Below are 22,651 nucleotides of genomic sequence, written 5' to 3' on the forward strand. Positions count from 1 at the left end.
AGACCTTGACGCCAGAGGAGTAGGGGGAGGCTTTGATTCTTTCTGGAGGAATGGCAGACGATTGCGCAAAAGCAGTGTGCTCTTCAGATAATAGTAGAACACTACAAGATAGAGTTTATTCTGCTCCCTCCAGAAAAATTTCGACTAAAGGTACTGTCACACTTAGCGATGTACCAGCGATCCCGACCAGCGATATGACGCGGTCAGGATCGCTGGTACATCGCTAAGTGGTCGCTAGTGAGCTGCCACATAGGCAGATCTCACTAGCGACATCGCTGGGGACGGGGGTCGCTACTTACCTGTCACACCAGGCGATCCTGCGTCCTCCCGCCCAGCTCCACGCGTCGCTCATCCTCACAGCAGGAAGCGCCGCAGGAAGCTGACGATGAGAAGCGGTCCTGAACGTTCTCGCGCGATCAGCGATTACCAGCGGGGGAGCAGGTCGTAGGTAAGTATCAGACACAGAGATATCGCTAGCAATATCGCTATAACGTCACTAGTTATAGCGATATTGCTAGCGATATCTCTTAGTGTGACAGTACCTTTACAGACCCTCAATCCCCAAACTCCCTACCCTACAGAAGCTCAGAAAAGATATCAGGAATCTAATAGCATTCCTGTTCCTCATTCAGAAGTGTACCAGGGCTACTACTCAAGTCTCTTTTCTATTAAAATAAAAAAAGCGTTCTTGGAGTATCGTACCATCATAAACTTAAAGCCCCTAAACCAGTGGGTCAGGCAAAGGGAAATTCAGAATGGAGACAATAAGATCAACAATCTCTTTAATAGGGAACTATTAGTTAATGTGCACCTTGTATTTAATAGATGCATATTACCAAGTAGCCATCCATCCTTCTCATCAGTGGCTCTTGAGGTTTGTACTAAAACATCAAGAGGCAGTTAATTATTTTCAGTTCCAGTGCCTCCTGTTCGCCAGTCCTCTGCTCTTCGGATTGTTACAATGCCAGGTCCACTACTAAGAACTGTGGGCAGTATGGAAGCTCCATAGATGCCAGGAACATTTCAGGGGTCGACATGTCAAAATCTTATCAGACAACACTGGCCTCCTTTCTTCATCATCAGAGTGGCCCGTTATGAAGGATGAGGAGATTTATTGACAGTTTACAATCTTCCTGAAAACGTGCAGCTGTAACAAGACACCTGGCTCTGCAGGGGGGCCCAGCTTTTAAGCTTCAAAGAAGGAATTCACACTGTTAGGGCTGGCGGAACGCACCAAATAATAAAAAGATGGTAATAAGGTGCGTTCGCAGCCCGGGGTCCACCATACAGAGATGGTAAACTGCTGCCTGGTAATGGCGGACGCTATATGGCGGTATAAAAGAAGAACACACACGGGTTAATGTCACCCGGTGTGTACAGGGGCGAACGCTGTTATCTCAAGAGCCGCACTACCGGAGAACATAAATGCCGGAGCCTGTTTAAACTCGCAGAGCTCGGCAAAGGGAGCGCTCACTAAACGGTCATGGAACTCAGCCCCAAGGGGACGGGGTCAGAGTCCCTCTAGACCTACTAAGCGTGTGGCATCGCACCTGCGGACGCCACTAATGGACGCTGGCTACCGTGAAGGGCCGAGCACAATTACCGTGGCTTACAGACAAAGCCACCAGTTGGCGCTGATGCCAGTCTCTGACTCTGCCTCATACCTGCACCTCAGCCTGGGCGCTTAACAGGGTAGACTACACAACACATGCGTACCAAGGGTAGGAGTTTCATAATGAGTCATTCAACTGAGACATACATACATGCATACAACACTCACTCCACATAGTCTATACTAGCGCACGGCCATGCGATCCTTTAATAGGTGCAGCCTTCCAGGACCTTCCTGATGGCCCAATCCGAGCTGCTTGAGGACCTGAGCATGTGACCTCCGACCAACAATGAGCGGTTGTCTCACGGGCATGCTCAGATGGAGAAAAGCGGGACTTAGTCCCAGGAGTGTCTGCTCACCGCTGACTCATGCATGGTGTTATAGCTGAGCCTGGAGGAGCAACCAGACGCCTAGCATTAGCCTGGGCAAGATGCTGGGACCGACGTCTCTGCTGAGCAGGAACCTCTGCGGCCGCAGAAGAATTGGAGGCTGCAGAGGACATGGCTTGAGATTCCCCCTGTGCAGTGGGGGAAACGCGATGGCTGACCTACACCCCCACGAACTAACTAGTACAGAATGACCCCTGTAGATCCATACTATGTGGTCTAACTGCTTTGCTCAGACAGCTATGATTTCATAAGGACTAATTGTATAGCCTGGCCACAAACCGGCTATATTTTTAAGATAAGATCTCTATGGACCAAACACCTTTCAGGGTCTCAATCAGTTCTAGCTTCCCAGGAAGGTGAGGTATGTAGAATGGCTAGTAGGAACCAGATAGCAAAGATGTGCTTAGCCGCAACTTGTAGCAGGGGCCCGGCTGGATCCAGTGGCGCCAAAACTGCCTCCCTAGGACTGTCCGTTAAGGAGTTATGAGCCATCTTAAGTTCTGGAGTTTTTAGCTGCTACAAGCAAGGGGAGGGGATTTAGGTTCAGGCCAGAAGGCAGGAGGGGAGTGACCCAAGGAGGATAAAGGCTTGTGTTAAGCCATGTGGTCTCTCTCTCTCTCTGTTATGCTTTCGGTTCACTTTGGAAGTGAAGGACATGTCAAGTAACCCGTTGTGAAGGACCCAGTAACCAGCTGGCAGCTCATGCCCCCTGCGGCCCAGCGCACATATGGTCAAACCTCAGCCTGGTAATTGACATTATTCATCTGCTTAAATCTTTTGTCCTATCACTATTATATTTGCATTTATGACCATTATATATGTATACCCATTGTGTATATAGTGTATTATCCAGTGGTGCCCTTAAGGCACCTAAATATATCATTTAACCTTGGACTGCTCTTTTATCTCTTTTGACTTTTGGAGAAAGTTCCACAAAGTCAACTATCACTGCAGCCCTCCACCAGTTGTGCCTTTATGGCAGAGTGGCCTGACGGAAGCCTCTCCTCAGTGCCAGGCATATGAAAGCCCACATAGAGTTTGCTAAAAAACACATGAAGGACTCCCAGACTGTGAGAAATAAGATTCTCTGGTCTGATGAGACGAAGATAGAACTTTTTGGTGATAATTATAAGCGGTATTTGTGGAGAAAACCAAGCACTTCTCATCACCTGCCCAATACAATCCCAACAGTGAAGCATGGTGGTGTCAGCATCATGCTATGGGGGTGTTTTTCAGCAGCAGGACTACTGGTTACAATTGAAGGAAACATGAATGTGGCCAAATACAGAGATATCCTGATTGAAAACCTATTCCAGGGTGCTCCGTCTCCACAAGATAAAAAACCCAGTCTTGGGATAGGATGCCGTGATTCCTCATGTGTTCAATGATCACATCCGGAATCACCATGCGTACAACAGGGGGCGGCGCTGGGTTTCCGCTGCGTCCAAAGTACTGCAAGTACGCAGCATGGAAACACACCCTTGGGCTATGTGCACACGTTGCGGAATTCCCGCGGTAACTTCCACAATAATTCCGGAATTCCATTCCGCGGGAAAATCGCATTTTAAATTCCCTCGATTTTCCCACGGAAAAACTAGCGATCTGCAAGCGTAATTAGCTTGCAGAATGCTAGCGTTTTCCAATCGATCTGGAGCATCGCTTGGAGAAATGATTGACAGGTTGGTCACACTCATCAAACATAGTGTTTGACGAGTGTGACCAACTTTTTATTATTGAGGCTGCCTATGCAGCATCAGTAGTAAAAAGATCTAATGTTAAAAATAATAAAAAAAAATAAAAAATCGGGTTATATTCACCTTCAGGCGTCCCGCGCTGCCTTGCGAGACCTTTGATGATGTCGCGGACTCGCGATACTGTAGCGATCTCGAGAGAAATAGGGACCGCTACAGTATCGCGACGTCATCAAAGGTCTCGCAAGGCATTACTGGGAACGGGAGCATCCCTGTGGCCTGGGAAGGCTGCGCGGGACGCCGGAAGGTGAATATAACCCGATTTTGTATTTTAATTCTACTTTTTACAGGGATATGGTACCACAACCTGGAGGAGAGTCTCCTCTTCTCCACCCCCTGGGTGCCATCCGCAAATATTCTGCTTACTTTTCGCACGGTGGGCACAGCCACATGCGGAAAGTCAACAGAGCAATGCATTCCTATGTGGGTGGAATCCCCGTGATTCCGCAAAATTAATGAGCATGCTGCGTATTTTTTCCGCGATGTGATTCCGCCCCGCGGGAAAATCCGCAGCATTAGCACAGCATTGCGGAATCCCATAGGAATGCATGGGATGCTGTTTTTTTGCGTTTTCGCGGGAAAACGCGCGTTAAAAACAGCCGCGAAAAAACGTGACGCGTGAACGCAGCCTTATGCTCCTGTGAGCAACCTGCATAGCTTCAACGTGCTACAGTGGCCTATAGCGTCTCCGAACTTGTCTCCATATTCCTCAGACAATCATTAATAACTTCATTTATAGCATGCCAAGGCGTGTAAGTGTGTGTATTTCTCTATGTGGCTCTTATACTTGATACTAAATAAATCGAAAAGATATGAAAGTTTTGTTTCTATTTTTTAATTATTGTTAACTTGTCTATCAATCCTTTAATTTCCACGACTTTTCTTTCAATGTTGAGCAGTATGCTACTGCAGGCCTGAACAAATCTTGTCTAGTCTATCGACTCTAGGAGCCATTTCCTAAAAGTAAGCGAACAACAATTAGGTTCTCCACAGTTTACTGAAATGATAAAAAAAAAAAACATTCTAAGGACATCTGCAAGATGCTTTTCCTTCATTGCACCCAAATCAGACTAGTGTGGGCAGCAGCCATTGAGCATTATTACATTTGGGATTAAAGTCTGGAATAGAGCAGGAATAGTATTCTTGAATTATTTATTTTGTCAGACACATAAAATGCTTTAGAAAAATACATCTTCCTCTCCTGCAGTCCTAATTTCTGGAGCTAAAACAGGTAATACTTGGCATATCCTTTCTATGTAATAGAAAAATAAAGGAAAATGAGAAAACTGTCAGTGCCATCCTCATTAAATCTTCAGGGTAAACCCATTTATCTTTATCTGCCTACACATTTTGCAGGAGTTTTCTGTTTACTTATCCACCTACCTCTATGCTGTGCTCTTGAAATGTTCGTGCATTGAAATGACATTTTATTTCTATATTTTATTTTTTTTAGTAGATTTCCGGTGCTTACTGTGAAGATTTTGATATGCGTTTTTCCAACGTGTTTTTATGTCTTTTGATAACACTGATTTTCAGTAATTTGACATAAAATAATAATTTGGTTCAGAAAAATGTTGATATTCTCCCATTTACATTTTCGCCATATACTGCCTTGTTCACAGTATTCCAAAGGTAACAGAGTGTTCACATAGTGCACACATTTTTTTCAACCAAACTCAATTTCGAATCTCCCAAAAAATGTGGGAGAAAGTAAATGCACTAGGCAAAATTCAAACATCATACACTATGCAAAACATCAGGACTTGTGTGCCTAACTATATTATGGATATGTATTGTGCACATACATAATATAGGACCCCATAGAAATCTATGATCCGTACCAAACCTAACCATGCTTCAGCTTTCATATCAATTGTATGAGAAAAACATGGAAATTTGGTGTTATCATCATGTACTGACACATTGACTCTCAACAGGAGGCTTATGATGCACAGAGTGAGGACAGCTTAAGTAACAAATGATACATCACCTGTAACTATTTGAAAACAGGAGAAAAATTGAGTCATATCCACTAAAAATATATCTTTATTAAATACTAAAAAGCAGGCACATATAAGAACAGACACATGTAAAGCAATAATTTAAAGTAATAAATGGATGAGGGAAGAAGCAGTGACAACTACCCAAAGAAAAAAGACTTGGCGGTATAGAATAATCAAGACACTCACATATCCAATCTGTCAATAATTAGTCCATGTGTAACAATATGGCAGTGAGGTCTAAGGCATACGGTCCTGAGGAGGAGAGGGGTGAAGATGCCATTGTAAAGAAAAAATAGTTAAAGCACACAGTTGCTCACCATGGCAATCATCCCCACTCTCAAAGAATCAGTCACCAATGCCCAAAATAGGACAAAAACGCTGAAAAATCATGTAAAGGTCCAAATGTGTAAAAAAAAAAAAAAAAAGGGGGGGGGCATTAACCCCTTAAGCCCCAAGGGTGGTTTGCACGTTCCTGACCTGGCCAATTTTTACAATTCTGACCACTGTCCCTTTATGAGGTAATAACTCTGAAACGCTTCCATGGATCCCGGTGATTCTGACATTGTTTTCTCGTGACATATTGTACTTCATGTTAGTGGTAAAATTTCATTCAAATAACTTGCGTTTATTTGTGAAAAAATGGAAATTTGGCGAAAATTTCGCAATTTTCCAACTTTGAATTTTTATGCCCTTAAATCACAGATATACGGCACACAAAAAAACTTGATAAGTAAAATTTCCCACATGTTTACTTTACATCAGCACAATTTTGGAACCAACATTTTTTTTTTGTTAGGAAGTTTATAAGGGTTAAAAATTGACTAGCGATTTCTCATTTTTGCAACACCATTTTATGTTTACGGACCACTTCACATTTGAAGCCACTTTGAGGGGTCTATATGATAGAAAATACCCAAAAGTGACACCATTCTAAAAACTGAACCCCTTAAGGTGCTCAAAACCACATTCAAGAAGTTTATTAACCCTTTAGGTGCGTCACAGGAATTTTTTTAATATTTAAAAAAAAAAATGAACATTTAACTTTTTTTCACAAAAAAAATACTTCAGGTTCAATTTTTTTTATTTTACCAAGGATAACAGGAGAAATTGGACTGCAAAATTTATTGCGCAATGTGTCCTGAGTACGCTGATATCTGATATGTGGGGGGGAAGCACTGTTTCGGTGCATGGCTGAGCTCAGAAGGGAAGGAGCGCCGTTTGACTTTTTCAATGCAAAATTGGCTGGAATTCAGATCGGACGCCATGTCACGTTTGGAGAGCCCCTGATGAACCTAAACAGTGGAACCCCCCCACAAGTGACCCCATTTTGGAAACTAGACCCCCCAAGGAAGTTATCTAGATAGTGGTGAGAACTTTGAACCCACAAGGGCTTCACAGAAGTTTATAACGTACAGCGGTACAATTAAAAAATCATATTTTTTCCACAAAAATGATCTTTTCAACCCCAATTTTTATTTTCCCAAGGGTAACAGGACCCTAAAATGTATTGTGCAATTTGTCCTGAGTACGCTGATACCTCATATGTGGGGGTAGACCACTATTTGGGCGCATGGCAGAGCTCGGAAGGGAAGCAGCGCCATTTGACGTTTTTGGCTGGAATTGAGATCGGACACCATGTCGCGTTTGGAGAGCCCCTGATGTACCAAAACAGTGGAAACCCCCCACAAATGACACCATTTTGGAAACTAGACCCCCCCCAAGGAACTTATCTATATGTGTGGTGAGCACTTTGCCCCCTCTAGTTTTTCACAGAAGTTTATAACGCCCGGGCGTAAAAATAAAAAAAAATAGTATTTTTTCCACAAACATGATCTTTTAGTCACCAATTTTTTTATTTTCCCAAGGGTACCAGGAGAAATTGGACCACAAAAGTTGTACAATTTGTCCTGAGTACGCTGAGACCCCACATGTGGGAGAAAACTACTGTATGGGCACACGTCGGGTCTCGGAAGGGAAGTAGTGACGTTTTGGAATGCAGACTTTGATGGAATGGTCTGTGGGTGTCATGTTGCTTTTGGAGAGCCCCTGATGTACCTAAACAGTGGAAACCCCCCACAAGTGACCCCATTTTGGAAACTAGACCCCCTAAGGAACTTATCTAGTTGTGTGGTGAGCACTTTGAACCCCCAGTGCTTCACAGAAGTTTATAACAACCGGGCGTGAAAATAAAAAAATCGTATTTTTTCCACAAACATGATCTTTTAGTCCCCATTTTTTAAATTTTCCCAAGGGTACCAGGAGACATTGGACCCCAAAAGTTGTTGTCCAATTTGTCCTGAGTACGCTGACACCCCATATGTGGGAGAAAACTACTGTATGGGCACACGGGGCTCGGAAGGGAAGTAGTGACGTTTTGGAATGCAGTCTTTGATGGAATGATCTGCGGGTGTCATGTTGCCTTTGGAGAGCCCTAATGTACCTAAATAGTAGAAACCCCCCACAAATGACCCCATTTTGGAAACTAGACCCCCTAAGGAACTTATCTAGATGTGTGGTGAGCACTTTGAACCCCCAAGTGCTTCACAGAAGTTTATAATGCCCGGGCATGAAAATAAAAAAATCGTATTTTTTCCACAAACATGATCAATTAGTCCCCAATTTTTTTTATTTTCCCAAGGGTAACAGGAGAAATTGGACCCCAAAAGTTGTTGTCCAATTTGTCCTGTGTACGCTGACAGCCCATATGTGGGAGAAAACTACTGTATGGGCACACGTCGGGTCTCGGAAGGGAAGTAGTGACGTTTTGGAATGCAGACTTTGATGGAATGGTCTGCGGGTGTCATGTGCGTTTGGAGAGCCCCTGATGTACCTAAACTATTGAAACTCCCCACAAGTGACCCCAGTTTGGAAACTAGACTCCCCCCACGGAACTTATCTAGATTTGTGGTGAGCACTTTGAACCCCCAAGTGCTTCACAGAAGTTTATAACGCCTGGGCGTGAAAATAAAAAAATCATTTTTTCCACAAAAATGATATTTTTGCCCCCAATTTTTTGTTTTCCTAGGGGTAACAGGAGAAATTTGACCCCAAAAGTTGTTTTGCAATTTGTCCTGTGTAGGCTGATACCCCATATGTGGGGGTAAAACACTGTTTGGGCGCATGGCAGAGCTTGGAAGGGAAGGACCACCATTTGACTTTTTCAACTCAGAATTGTCTGGAATTGAGATCAGACGCCATGTTGCATTTGGAGAGCATCTGATGTGCCCAAACAGTGGAAACCCCCAATTCTAACTGCAACCCTAACCCCAACACACCCTTAACCCTAATCTCAGCCCTAACCCTAGCCCTAACCCTAATGGGAAAATGAAAATAAATACATTTTCTTTTAATTTTATTATTTTTCCCTATCTAAGGGGGTGATAACGGGGGTTTGATTTACTATTTATGGCGGGTTTTTATGTTTGGCAGTTGTCACACGCTAAAAGACGCTTTTTATTGTAAAAATAGTTTTTGCATCACCACATATTGAGAGCTATAATTTTTCCGTATTTTGACCCACCGAGTCATGTGAGGTCTTATTTTTTGCGGGACGAGTTGACGTTTTTATTAGTACCATTTTCGGGCATGTGACATTTTTTGTTCACTTTTTATTCCGATTTTTGGGACGCAGAATGAACAAAAACCAGCGTTTCATGAATTTCTTTTGGGGGGGTGCGTTTACACCGTTCCGCGTGCAATAAAATTGATAAAGTGGCTTTATTCTTCGGGTCAGTACGGTTACAGCGATACCTCATTTAGGTCTTTTTTTATGTTTTGTCGGTTTTATGCAATGAAAACTATTTTATATAAAAAATAATTATTTTTGCATCGCTTTATTCTGCGAGCTATAACTTTTTTATTTTTTCGCTGATGATGCTGTATGGCGGCTCATTTTTTGCGGGACAAGATGACGTTTTCAGCGGTACCATGGATATTTATTTGCGTCTTTTTGATCACGCGTTATTGCACTTTTTATTCGGCGGTATGATAATAAAGCAATATTTTTTGCTTTGTTTTTTATTTTTTAAGGGGTTCGCTAAAGGGGTTAACTAATGGGACAGTTTTATAGGGCAGGTCGTTCCGGACGCGGCGATACCAAATATGTGTACTTTTATTTATTTTATTTTAATTTTTTTTCCAAAAAATGAATTTATTGGGGGAATATTTTTTTTTTCCTAATTTATTTGGCAATTTTTTTAAAATTATTTTAACACTTTTTTTTTTTTTTTTACTTTATTACATTGTCCCAGGTGGGACATCACTGTCCTGTGACAGATCACTGATCGTGCCTGCGCTTTGCAGGCACTGAGGAAGCCGGCTCCCTGCAGGCCTCCGAAGGTCCCCGTCGCCATCTTGGATTCGGGGGCCTGCAGGGAAGGAGCCCCCCCCGCAGCAGCGCTGCACTTTGCGCTGCCGTGGGAGGCTCAGGGAAGCACGGAGGGAGCCCCCTCCCTGCCGATGCTTCCCTTTAACCCCCGGTACACCTCGATCGTGTTTGATTGCAGTGTGCAAGGGGTTAAAGTGTCGGGGGCGGTCCGTGACCGCCCCTGACACATTGTGCCGGGTGTCAGCTGTGATAATCAGCTGACACCCGGACGCGATCAGAGGCGCTCACCACGTGGGCGCCGCTGATCGCTATGACGTACTATCCCATCCCTGGGAATTAAGTCCCAGGGCACATGGACGGGTTAGTACGTCATATGGGATTAAGGGGTTAATTTGGCAATTAAAATACAGTGATCGATCAAAAAGCCAACATTAAAAGCCCAAAAATAGAGTGGCCCAAAGGATGAATCCGCATTGTCCAGGACCCCTGAGGAAGCAAGTTTGCTTGTGAAACGTGCATTGGGGACGGCTGGCTGGTATACAGTGCCTTGTGAAATTATTCGGCTCCCTGGAACTTTTCAACCTTTTCCCACATATCAAACATAAAGATACCAAATGTAAATTTTTGGTGAAGAATCAACAACAAGTGGGACACAATTGTGAAGTTGAACGAAATTTATATTTTTTTTAAATTTTTGTGGAAATTCAAAAACTGAAAAGTAGGGCGTGCAATATTATTTGGCCCCTTTACTTTCAAGGCAGCAAACTCACTCCAGAAGTTCATTGTGGATCTCTGAATGATCCCGTGTTGTCCTAAATGACTAATGATGATAAATATAATCCACCTGTGTGTAATCAAGTCTCCGTATAAATGTACCTGCTCTGTGATAGTCTCAGGGTTCTGTATGAAGCACAGAGAGCATCATGAAGACCAAGGAACACAACAGGCTGGTTCGTGATACTGTTGTGGAGAAGTTTAAAGCCTGATTTGGATACAAAATGATTTCCAAAACTTTAAACATCCCAAGGAGCACTGTGCAAGCAATCATATTGAAATGTAAGGAGTATCTGCAAATCTACCAAGACCCGGCCGTCCCTCTAAACTTTCATCTCAAACAAGGAGAAGACTGATCAGAGATGCAGTCAAGAGGCCCATGATCACTCTGGATGAACTGCAGAGATCTACTGCTGAGGTGGGACAGTCTGCCCATAGGACAACAATCAGTCATACACTGCACAAATCTGGCCTTTATGGAAGAGTGGCAAGAAGAAAGCCATTTCTCAAAGATATCCATTAAAAGTGTCATTTAAAGTTTGCAACAAGCCACCTGGGAGACACCCCAAACATGTAGAAGAAGGTGCTCTGGTCAGATGAAGCCAAAATCAAACTTTTTGGCAACAATGCCAAATGATATGTGTGGTGTAAAGGCAACACAGCTCATCACCCTGAACACACCATCCCCACTGTCAAACATGGTGGTGGCAGCATCCTGGTTTGGGCCTGCTTTTCTTCAGCAGGGACAGGGAAGATGGTTAAAATTGATGGGAAGATGGATGGATCCAAATACAGGACTGTTCTTGAAGAAAACCTATTAGAGTCTGCAAAAGACCTGAGACTGAGATGGAGATTTGTCTTTCAACAAGACAATGATCCCAAACATAAAGCAAAATCTACAATGGAATGGTTCACAAATAAACATCCAGGTGTTGGAATGGCCAAGTCAAAGTCCAGACATGAATCCAATCGAGAATCTGTGGAAAGAGCTGAAAACTGTTCACAAACTATCTCCATGAAACCTCACTGAGCTCGAGCTGTTTGCCAAGGATGAATGGGCAATAATTTCAGTCTCTCGATGTACAAATCTGATAGAGACATACCCCAAGCGACTTGCAGCTATAATCGCTGCAGAAGGTGGCGCAGCAAAGTATTAAGTTAAAGGGGCCAAATAATATTGCACGCCCCACTTTTCAGTTTTTGAATTTCCACAAAAATTTAAAATAACCAATAAATTTCGTTCAACTTCACAATTGTGTTCCACCTGTTGTTGATTCTTCACCAAAAATGTACATTTGGTATCTTTATGTTTGAAGCATGATATGTGGGAAAAGGTTGAAAAGTTCCAGGGAGCCAAATACTTTTGCAAGGCACTGTACCTGGACCCTGTGTTCACCATGGGTAGTTATTGAGACCCTTATGTTTTACTATACACCATCATTATGGTTCCTGGACAATGCGGATTACTGTATTTTAATTGCCGATTTAATGCCCCTTTTTTACACATTTGGACCTTTACATGATTTTTCCGCATTTTTGTCCTATTTTGGGCATTGATGGACTGGGTCTTTGTGAGTGGGGATGATTGCCATGATGAGCAACTGTGTGCTTTAACTATTTTTTTTTACCCTGGCATCTTCACCCTTCTCCTCCTCAGGACCGTATGCCTTAGACCTCACTGCCATATTGTTACACATGGACTAATTATTGACAGATTGGATATGTGAGTGTCTTGATTATTCTATACCGCCAAGCCTTTTTTCTTTGAGTAGTTGTCACTGCTTCTTCCCTCATCCATTTATTACTTTAAATTATTGCTTTACGTGTGTCTGTTCTTATATGTGCCTGCTTTTTTGTATTTAATAAAGATATATTTTTAGTAGATATGACTCAATTTTTCTCCTGTTTTCAAATGTTTAACAAGGAGTCTTTGTCTACCCTATACTTTTTGGGGTTTTACTAATTTATCTCTTGCACCATGACTTGTATCCGGTATGATTGGGGTACTTTTCTTATGACCTGTAAATAGCCACCTTTTTTTCTGGATAGGAGCACCGGGTCGTGCAGCTATGCCTCAGCCAGGGAACACAGCAGCGTTTCGAGCAGCCCTTTGGACTAATATGGAGAAACTAATGGATCAGATTTATGCAGCCTGTGTCCAGGTACCACAACGACTACCATGTTACTGACACACTTGATACAGAACGTGTCCTAACATACTGCCTGCATTACAGGTGCAGCATCTCCAAAAGGTTTTGACAAAGAAAAGAGACCCTGTGTCACATGTTTGTTTTATTGATGAAATTGCAAAGGTGAGTATTAACTTCAGTCTTCAGTTAAGTGTAACCTTGCACGCAATCTTTGTGGGGACAAAAAAAATGCTTTTTATCAAATCTGATTGCTTTAATTATTATGGTGTGAAATCAAAACAAAACTCAACTTTTGCAAAATCTGAAATTAACCAAACGCTTTGAATTATACGTCTCTTTCTTTTGGGATCTCATGTTGCATACAAATAAACTGACAATGTAGGGACTACAATTTTGGGTGATATTGTGACAAAATTGGATTTAACAATTTGAGCATAAATTTGTATTAAAGGGAATCTATCAGGCTGAAACACAGAATTCAAGGATGTGTCACTTGTCAAAGTGTGTACTGTAGTTTACTAACTGTGAAGGATTTGTAATTAAGAGTTTAACATTGCCAGCAGCTAAGCAGCGCACTGTTTGTTGACTATTTACATAGATAGCCTGGTTTGGGCGGGGTTAGCTTTCTCAGCTCTGCTTCATTGCTAAATCTGAAAGCGCTGATTGTGTCAGAACGGCTGCACCCAGTAATCTAAGTGATACATCGTTGGATTCAGCTTGTCTTTACCTACATATACTGCTCTTTGATGAGGTAACAAAAACCTGCTGCCCGACATTCAAAGGCAATCCCCGCATGTTTGTGGCTGTCTTAACGGAAAAAAATGGATCCCAAACAGATCAATTGAATAGCATCCAATTTTTACAGATATTTTGAAATTCTTTAAAATAGGAAGCCGTATTTGATTTTGATAATATAATATAACGATAATACAGATGTAAAATCGTCTATTTTTTGGAGGAAAATTGGGCTTGACCTTACCAGTATTGCCACCATTCTGAAAGTAAAAAATATGCAGCTGAAATAAGAATATATATGGTAAGTTTACTTCATTTTTTTTGTTTAGCTCAGATTATGTTACTAGAAAGATATCTTCGGTTGTACAGCCAAATCTATTTTCTGGAAGGCACCCAAAATAAAAGATGAACAATTTTCCAAATATTCTTGATTGAAAAAAAAAAAATCCTATTTGCTTGTTTACTCGGCTCCATTGCAGACTTGTGTCGTCATTGACAGTAATAGTGGGGGGGAATTTATCATCAGTGAACCTTGTCAGTAAGTTTAGCTGAAGCTGTGTTGCTTTCCGTTGTGCCAAATTGTGCAATGTGTGATGAATTTGGTGCACCACATTCTGGGCCTGATTCTTCATAGCTTTCACTCCAGAATTCTGGCGTGAAAGCCTTGAAAAGTCACAACATTTAGGAACGCTGAGTTGCAAAAAAATGTTGTGACTTTTGACATCTTCATGCCATTATGTTGGCGAGCTGGGAAGGGACGGTAGCACGGTGGAGGACTAACGCTACAGATCTTCTAATTCATGACGAGCTGTGGCGTTCCCTAGCCAAGAAATCTTACTACAGTACCTGATTGGAGTGAGATTTCTGGCGCATTCCACTCGCCAGATGCTCCAGAATAATTAAGAGATGCTCACCTATCCATAAATCAGGAGCATCTAACGCCAGCATGCTCCCTCATCAAGACCTCATGAACAGTAGTACCATCTTGATGAATTGGGACCTCTGTCTACAGTGTCCCAGAGTTCAGTCTGAGTGGTATGTAGTGTAGTTCCTATTTTTTACCTTTTTACCTCTTTTCCCCCTTGATATTATAAATAAAAGTGAGTTGACGTTTTCAGCATGGTTTCCCTACTTAGCTTATATTCTGTACATGGACTTTGGTTCCTTCACTGACCGTTACTGCAACATGTGGATATCTCCATAGTAAAAGCATTTTTTGGATACTCTTACATATATGGATTTTATGATAAAGTAAGTAGCAATTTAAATTGCAAAATCCCCTTAAGTACAGCAAACAGTGTATTAGTCTGCTTAAGACAACCAACCAATTACTACAACTTTTAATCCGTTCACCATTAATGAGTTTGGCACTCTAAGCATGGAGGGTGAGGATCAAAATATAATCACATGCAGTTGTATCGCTTCAAAGTAAGGATTAAATTATATTGCTTGCCTTGTAGGGTAAATGTCCATCATAATTGTAGCTTTGTGCCCCAACATGTAAGCAGGTGCCTATGCCATTTCAATTTTTCTTAAAACAAGGTATAAGGTCTTGTTTATATATACATATATACTATATATATATATATATATATATATATATATATATAGTAGAATCAGTAGCAATGGTCCTGTGTATTGCTGTAACATGTGCGACCTAAGGAAGGCCTTGGTACAACGCTGAAATGCTAGCCTTGTAACCTGATTTTGTTGATCCAATAAAAGTGGTGAATTATACCGTGAGCAGGTTCCATTTCTTTACTTTTTGCTTGTTTTTAACTACTTTTCTATGAGGTGATAATGAACAGTATATGTATGGGAACAGCAGCAGTTGATATTCTTAGTATAAAGCCTTAAAACAAAGTTCCGCAGTGGTAGTAGCACATCCATTCAAGGTGAGCATACTACTCTAATAACCTGTGTTTGCATGATTGCTAAGCGTTACATAAAAGATTTTTGCACTATTGAGTGCCTTGTGTATACCATATACTAAGCTCTAACAGTGCCTCATCTGTTGTGAATTCTCTTGATCTGAGTCGGGGCTCCCTCTGGTGGTTACTGTGTTTAGTGGAGCTGGCCGGGTTGACAGAAGTTTGCCACCTGACGACAATGATTGGGAGGATATAAGTGAGCAGGCTTCCCTCAGTTGCTGCTGGTGATTAGTCTCTTCCTGTGCATTTTGAGGTCTGCTGTCTCCTGCCTGATCCTGCATTTTTCAGTTAAGTTACTCATTTGCTAATCCTTTGCATCTGATCTGGTTTTGCCTCTTTCTGCTTTGCTGTGAGGGTTCAGCGTGCTCCCTGCTGGGGCAGTGTTGGACCCCACTCCATGTGTTACAGCTTTTGTCAGTTTGTTCAGTCCCCTGTTATATTAGTCTCTTTTGCCAGTTCACACCAGAATGCTGATATAGTGGGGGAGAAGTCGTGAGACCTCAGTGTTTTTTGTACGTCAGACGTGTTGGATTTTTTAGGGTTTTTGCATGATTGCAGACAGTGTCTTTCCTTTTCTATCCTATCTAGACAGTTTGGGCATCATCATTTGCTCAGTCTGTTTTCTGCCTGTGTTTGTGCCTCATCTTGTCTCACCGACAATATATGTTTGGGGGCTATCTGTTTCTTTGGGGTTCTACTCTGGGGCAGTTTAGATTTCACCTTTCTTGCTTTAAGCCTAGTTAGTTCTCCAGCAGTGCCGAGGCGTCTAGGGCATCATAGGTACGCCCCACGGCTTCTGCTAGTTGTGTTGTTTGAATTAGGGGTCTGCAATCCGCTAAGTTACCAACCTTTCTGGTTTCCTGGCGGCCTAGCCTATTCCTGCCATCCTCCTCGGTGACCTATTCATAACACTCATCCTCCAGATCCAGTGATTACATGATTGATGAGTTTCAGGAGGGGAGTAGAAGCTACTGAATCCTAGCAAACCCAGATCACCTCTGCTGCTGTTCAATCAGGAGGCTGAATTTACCCGGTAACTGAGGCTAGTATACTATTAGTTACAGGGGAAATTAGCAATATAAAAATGTATTTAAATGTTGAAATACCCCCTCCCCTACCCGAAAGTTGTTTTTTGACTGTATGGGGGCATACCGTATATACTCGAATATAAGCCAAGATTTTCAGCCCGTTTTTTTGGGCTGAAAGTCCCCCTCTCGGCTTATATTCGAGTCATATACACCGGGGGGTCAGAGGGGGAGGGGGGGCGGGGGTGTCAGGTCATACTTACCCGTCCTGACGCTGTCTCTTGAGCCCACAGCTTCTCCCCGTGCTCTCTCTTCCTGCCTTCAGCGGTCACGTGGTGCCGCTCATTAAAACTCATGAATATGCGCATATTCATGAGTTTTAATGAGCGGCACCACGTGACCACTGAAGGCAGGAAGAGAGAGCACGGAGAAGCTGGGGGCTCAAGACACAGCGTCAGGACGGGTACGTATAGCGATACTCACCTGTCTTGTGTCCATGGCTGCTTGCTGCTGTCTGTCATCGGTCAGTGACTTCAGACAGCAGAGGGCGCGGTGACGTGATTAGTGCGCGCCTCGCCCCCTGCAGTCGAGCGTCACTGACTGATGACATGGCAGATAGCGGTGAGCAGCCATGGACGCAGGACAGGTGAGAATCTGACACCCAGCGACGGAGAGGTGAGTATGTCATTTTTTTATTTTTACATGCAGCAGCAGCGGCAGCACATGGGGGAATAATCTTAAGGAGCTTCTAATGGGGGCAGTATATGGGGGAATAATCTATGGAGCTTCTTATGGGGGCAGCATATGGGGGAATAATCTATGGAGCATTTCCCACCCTAGGCTTATACTCGAGTCAATAAGTTTTCCCAGTTTTTTGTGGCAAAATTAGGGGGGTCGGCTTATACTCGGGTCGGCTTATACTCGAGTATATACGGTAATATTTTGAATAAATTGAGAATACCATTTAAAGTGTGTTTTTTTTCTTCAAGGTTCCTTAAAGTCATAATCTGAAAAATATATAGTGCCCCTTATGACTATTTTATGCATATATCTGCATTTCTGTTTCTAGTAAGTGATGGTTATTTACACTGATGAGCAAAAAGAGGAACATTATTATGAACTTTTGACTTTAAGGCTCCATATCTCACCATCCACTACTGCTTCAAATGCGAGACTACCATCATTTTATCATCTTGGCTATATAATGCATAAATTTGGCTTGCAACTATTTAGCATATGATTAGTTCTGCAGATTCCAAAACCAGAGCTATAGTTTCATTCATTTTATTGTCATTCATCCTGCATCCAACCCCATTCACTTCTGAATTGGGAAGTTGTATCTGCAAACTTAATGTCATTGGCTCCATTCAACGCGCATGATGGCCCTGCATCGGTCCTGGGTTCAAATTCCACCAAGGACATCTGCAATTAATTTTTATGTCCTCCCTGTGTTTCCTCTGGGTACTCCAGTTTCCTCCCACATGCCAAAGACATACTGATAGGGAATTTAGATTGTGAGCCCCAATGATGGTGATGATGTCTGTAAAGTGTTACAATAAATGATGGTGCCATATAAGTAAGTAAAATAATAGATGTCTATTTACATAAGAAATAACATCTTTTCTGGTCAAAGTGTCACTTGTTTCTGCATTTTCCATTAGATTTCCCATCTGCAGACTCCATATACGGTAATTGTTTTCCATCAGGGGGGCAGAGACTACTTGATATGATTGCTCTAATACATGGCACATTGGTGGCAGAGGAGATCTGCTCCCCTAAATATCTCTCACACACTTGGCAGTATGAAATTAATTTTACAGAATTAATGAAGAGTGTTGCTTTGAGCTTATTATTGGTGTAAGAGAATCATAACCGGTTTTATGGGGCTAAACTTAGAAAAAATGCTCAGGGTTCCCAATGTTACAGCAGCTTCCCACAGTCTTTGGAGCACTGGACTTTTGGCTCCTTGCTGACTGGTATCCATGTTCAACTCCATCCACGTCATAGTTAAGACCTATGTCACAGTAGGGAGTAATACACTTCCAGCCCTGCTTTCTCTTTTCCTTATTGTCCACAATCTGCTGTAGTCTACAAGACGCCAACACCATGCAGAGGACATTGGCACCCCTACTGGGCAATGTTAGCACTGCTTGTCCTGCCAGTATAGCTTCCAGTCACTCTGCTCTTCATAGGATTTGGATAAAGTGGATATTTTTTATTGTGTGAGGGGAAAGGAGTGGATAATATTATTTTGGGCACAAAAAACGATAAAGAAACAGAATTAACAACCCCCTTTGTTTTCCAACACAAGAAAGGGAAGGAGCTAGTTCTTGAATTCTGGAGCACAATTTTGGCTGCATGTTCACACCATTTTGCATCTGAAGAGCCCCTGACATGCCAAAACAGCAGAAACCCTTACAAATTACTCAGTTTTAGAAAACTAAACCTCACAACAAATGCATCTAGAGGGGAAGTGAGCATTTTTACCCTTAAGCAATTCATAGAATTATAGAACATTGGTCTGCGTAATAGAAAAATTATTTTTTTTCCACTAAAATGTTGCTTTAGTCCCAATTTTTTAATTTTCAAAAGGGGTAATAGGAGGAAATCAACAGTATAACTTGTTAGGCAGTTTCGTCAGTTCGACAATACCATATATGTAGTCGAAAACTACTTCTCAGGAACAGTACAAAGCTCAGAAGGGAAGAAGCGCCATATTAGAGGTCAGATTTTGCTGGAATGCTTTGAGGGTGCCATGTCACATAGGCAAAGCCCTTGACATGCAATAAAAGCATTCCCCCCCCCATAAGTGACCCATGTTACAAACTACGCCCCTCATTGAATGCATCTAGGGGTCAGTGAGCATATTACCACAGGTGTGTCACAGAATTTTACATCACTGTGCAGTGAAAAAAAAATAATTTCATTGTTACCACAAAATTGTTGTTTTAAATGGTTTAAAATAGCACCAAAATTTGTTGCACAATTTGATAATAACCCCATATATGGCTGTACAGTACTGGGCAGGGCTCAGAAGGGAGCACTATTTGACTCATGGAGCACACATTTTCTTAGAAGACTTTGCAGACTCCATATACAGAGCCCCTAAGTGCCAGAAGAGCAGAATCCTCCTCAGATGACCCCATTTTTTTTAAATTATACCTCTCTGGGAATTTATCTACAGGTGTGATAATGATTTTGATTCCATGGGTGTTTTCCATAAGCAAGTGTGCAGAGGATGTTGCTGATTTGGAAATTACAAATGTGTCAGCGTAGTGCCCAGTACGTTGTGCCCAGGTTGTGCTAATGGTGACACGCACCCCATAAATTAAGGAAGTCTCTCATTACTTTAGTACTTACAAACATGTAGATGCTAAAGGCTGTTGTGGGGCTCAAAAGTGAGGGTGGTATTTGGATTTGGTAACTCAGAATTCGATGGATTTCTTCTAAGGGGCAAGAAGCCATTTCCAGAGCCTTTGTTTTACCAGGAACATGGAAACCACTATATTTCCGTTAATGGATGACGGACCGAGTGGAGACTTGCTTTTTTTTGTGGATTGATTTGAAGCTTTTATTGGGAAAATTTTAATTCACATTTATGCTTTGCTCTATGATGAGCACATGGGGGTTTCCATCTAAATCACCAAATGATGTGATTCAGATGAAACCCCTGAGGGATCTATTCACTATAATGAGGCAGCAGAGTTATTTTGGACTCTGTCTGGCCTCTGTTCAGCAGCATCCTTCTTTTCAGAATTGCATAAACTGTGGTCAATCGCGCTTTTATGCACACTTTAACACATTAACCGCTGACGTTATTATTGCCCTCCCAATCAGCGGCTATCTGCTGAAGACATTACTGAGACGCTAAGGGAAAGTCTGTAGGACGCTAATATTGTTCATATAATACCATATAAATTTGATTAATTGGGTACGTATATAAATAGGCAGCGCTGAAAGAATAAACTCAGCTACTGATATATAAGTGGGCAGCGGCCAATGTGTTAACAAATGGACAATGCCAGATTATAGGCCAGACAGAGTCCAAAGTGACTCCATCTGCCTCATAGAGAATATTTAATCAGTCGTTGCTTCGGAATCACGTATTTCCAGGATGTCCCTCCTGACAGCACCACCAGGAGGTTGTCCTTCTTATCCTTGATAGGGAAGGAACACAGAAGAGGTTAAATAGCCCCTCCCCACCAACACCCTTCAGTGTTTGTTTTTCCTGTCCCTATCAGGGACAGACGCAGAGGAGCGCAGCTGTGCGTGTAACCTGTGAAGCGTGAGACGTCGGATCCCGGTGGCAGGAGCTGCTGGGAGCGGTGCCCTCTCAGAGGGTTTCAGGCAGTGATCCCCGCCGCAGCAGCGCTGAGACCGCTGGGGTCAAGCTGGCTGCTCCCCGTCGGCACGCATCCCCTTGAAGGGCTTGGCGCCACAGCAGCTGCTGTTCCTGGCTGCAGGACGCCAGCGCCGCGTCATCGGTGACGACTTCCGGGGGCGGGGCCAGAGAACATGGCGGCGCCCAGCTCGACGCGGCCCGGGCAGAAAAGGGACCCCACAGGGCCGGCGTCGCATGGATCCTAGTGCCCTGTAAAACATGGAGGGGCGTTTGCAAAGGGCAGAGAACAGACCCGCACAGATCCGCGCACCGAAGGTTGCGCAGCAGGCAGCCGCATCATCAACAGCAGCTGGGCTCGGAAGGAGGACAAATCAGATGTCTTGAAGGCGGGTAAGGCGACTACTTAAGACACACTATATTAGAAGGTGACTGGGTCCTCATTGCTCCAGTCTGGTGCTCTGAGGAAAAATTAGAACATATTATAGAAAAAACCTCGGCACACAGTATAGTATGAATCCAATATTTATTCTTCCAGAAAAATACGTATCATGGGACCCAGATAATACAGACAAAAAACATCAACGTTTCGGCTATTCAGCCTTTCTCAAGATTTTATCTGAATCAAGAAAATCAGAAATAATAACACATGAATAAAGGGAAAAAAAAGGGGGGGGGGGATTTTCCAGTACGGTTCCTCAGCAGCTCCTCTGGAAGAAAGGAAGAGATACCTCTTTTCTGCGGAAGATACAGACATACTCCTACAGGCAGTCCGAGATACAATGAAGGTAGAAGATTCTACAGAACCACGAACAACCCAAGATGAGATGTTCGGAGGGCTGAGAGCCCGTAGAAATACAGTATTCCCTGTTAATAAACATATAACAGCGATGATATTGGAAGAATGGGAAGAATCGGGGAAGAAACTGATAGTCCCAAAAGACTTCAGGTACCATCTTCCTTTTGATCCAGAAGAGACAAAAGTGTGGGAGACAGTTCCGAAGATCGACATACCAGTAGCTAGAGTGTCAAAGAAAACGGCTATCCCCTTTGAGGATTCATCTGGCCTTAAAGATCCGATGGATAGGAGATCAGAGGACCTCCTCAAGAAAGCCTGGGAAGCTTCAGCAGCAGTTATGAAAACTAACATAGCAGCCACCTCGGTAGCCAGATCAATGAGCTTTTGGGTGGGGGAACTAGAGGATCAGATTAGAGACAAAACCCCCCAGAGAGGAGATCCTAAAATCACTACCTCTCCTGAGAATGGCTACCGACTTCATGGCGGATGCCTCGGCGGAATCAGTCCATTTTGCCGCAAGAAATAATGCCTTGTCTAATGCAGCAAGGCGGGCGCTGTGGCTGAGATCCTGGACAGGAGACACTCAGTCGAAGAACAAACTGTGCTCTATACCCTTCTCTGGTCTCCACGTTTTCGGGCCCGTATTAGATGAGCTACTTGAGAAAGCTTCCGACAAAAAGAAAGGCTGTCCGGAGGAAAAGCCTAAACAAACGCCTTTTTTTCGGAAGACCCGCTCCCATCCCAGACAGGACTATAGGGGAAAAGGAAAGTCCGGCAGGTGGAGCTACCCGAAGGGAGGAAGAAGGAGAAGTTCTC

At 42.9% G+C, this 22,651-nt stretch overlaps 1 protein-coding gene across 2 annotated transcripts in view; it reads left to right on the forward strand.

Moving 5' to 3' along the window:
* Positions 1-22,651, forward strand: part of COG5 (component of oligomeric golgi complex 5) — a 555,903-nt gene that overhangs the window by 343,529 nt on the left and 189,723 nt on the right. For both annotated transcript variants that reach the window (XM_073573558.1, XM_073573559.1), the window contains exons 9-10: positions 12,906-13,018; positions 13,091-13,168. In XM_073573558.1, coding sequence (XP_073429659.1) covers positions 12,906-13,018; positions 13,091-13,168 — 191 coding nt within the window. The remainder of the gene's footprint in view (positions 1-12,905; positions 13,019-13,090; positions 13,169-22,651) is intronic.

The sequence above is a fragment of the Dendrobates tinctorius genome, unplaced genomic scaffold (assembly GCF_039654945.1).
Source record: "Dendrobates tinctorius isolate UK_male_01 unplaced genomic scaffold, ASM3965494v1 ptg000035l, whole genome shotgun sequence".
Lineage (NCBI taxonomy): Eukaryota > Metazoa > Chordata > Amphibia > Anura > Dendrobatidae > Dendrobates > Dendrobates tinctorius.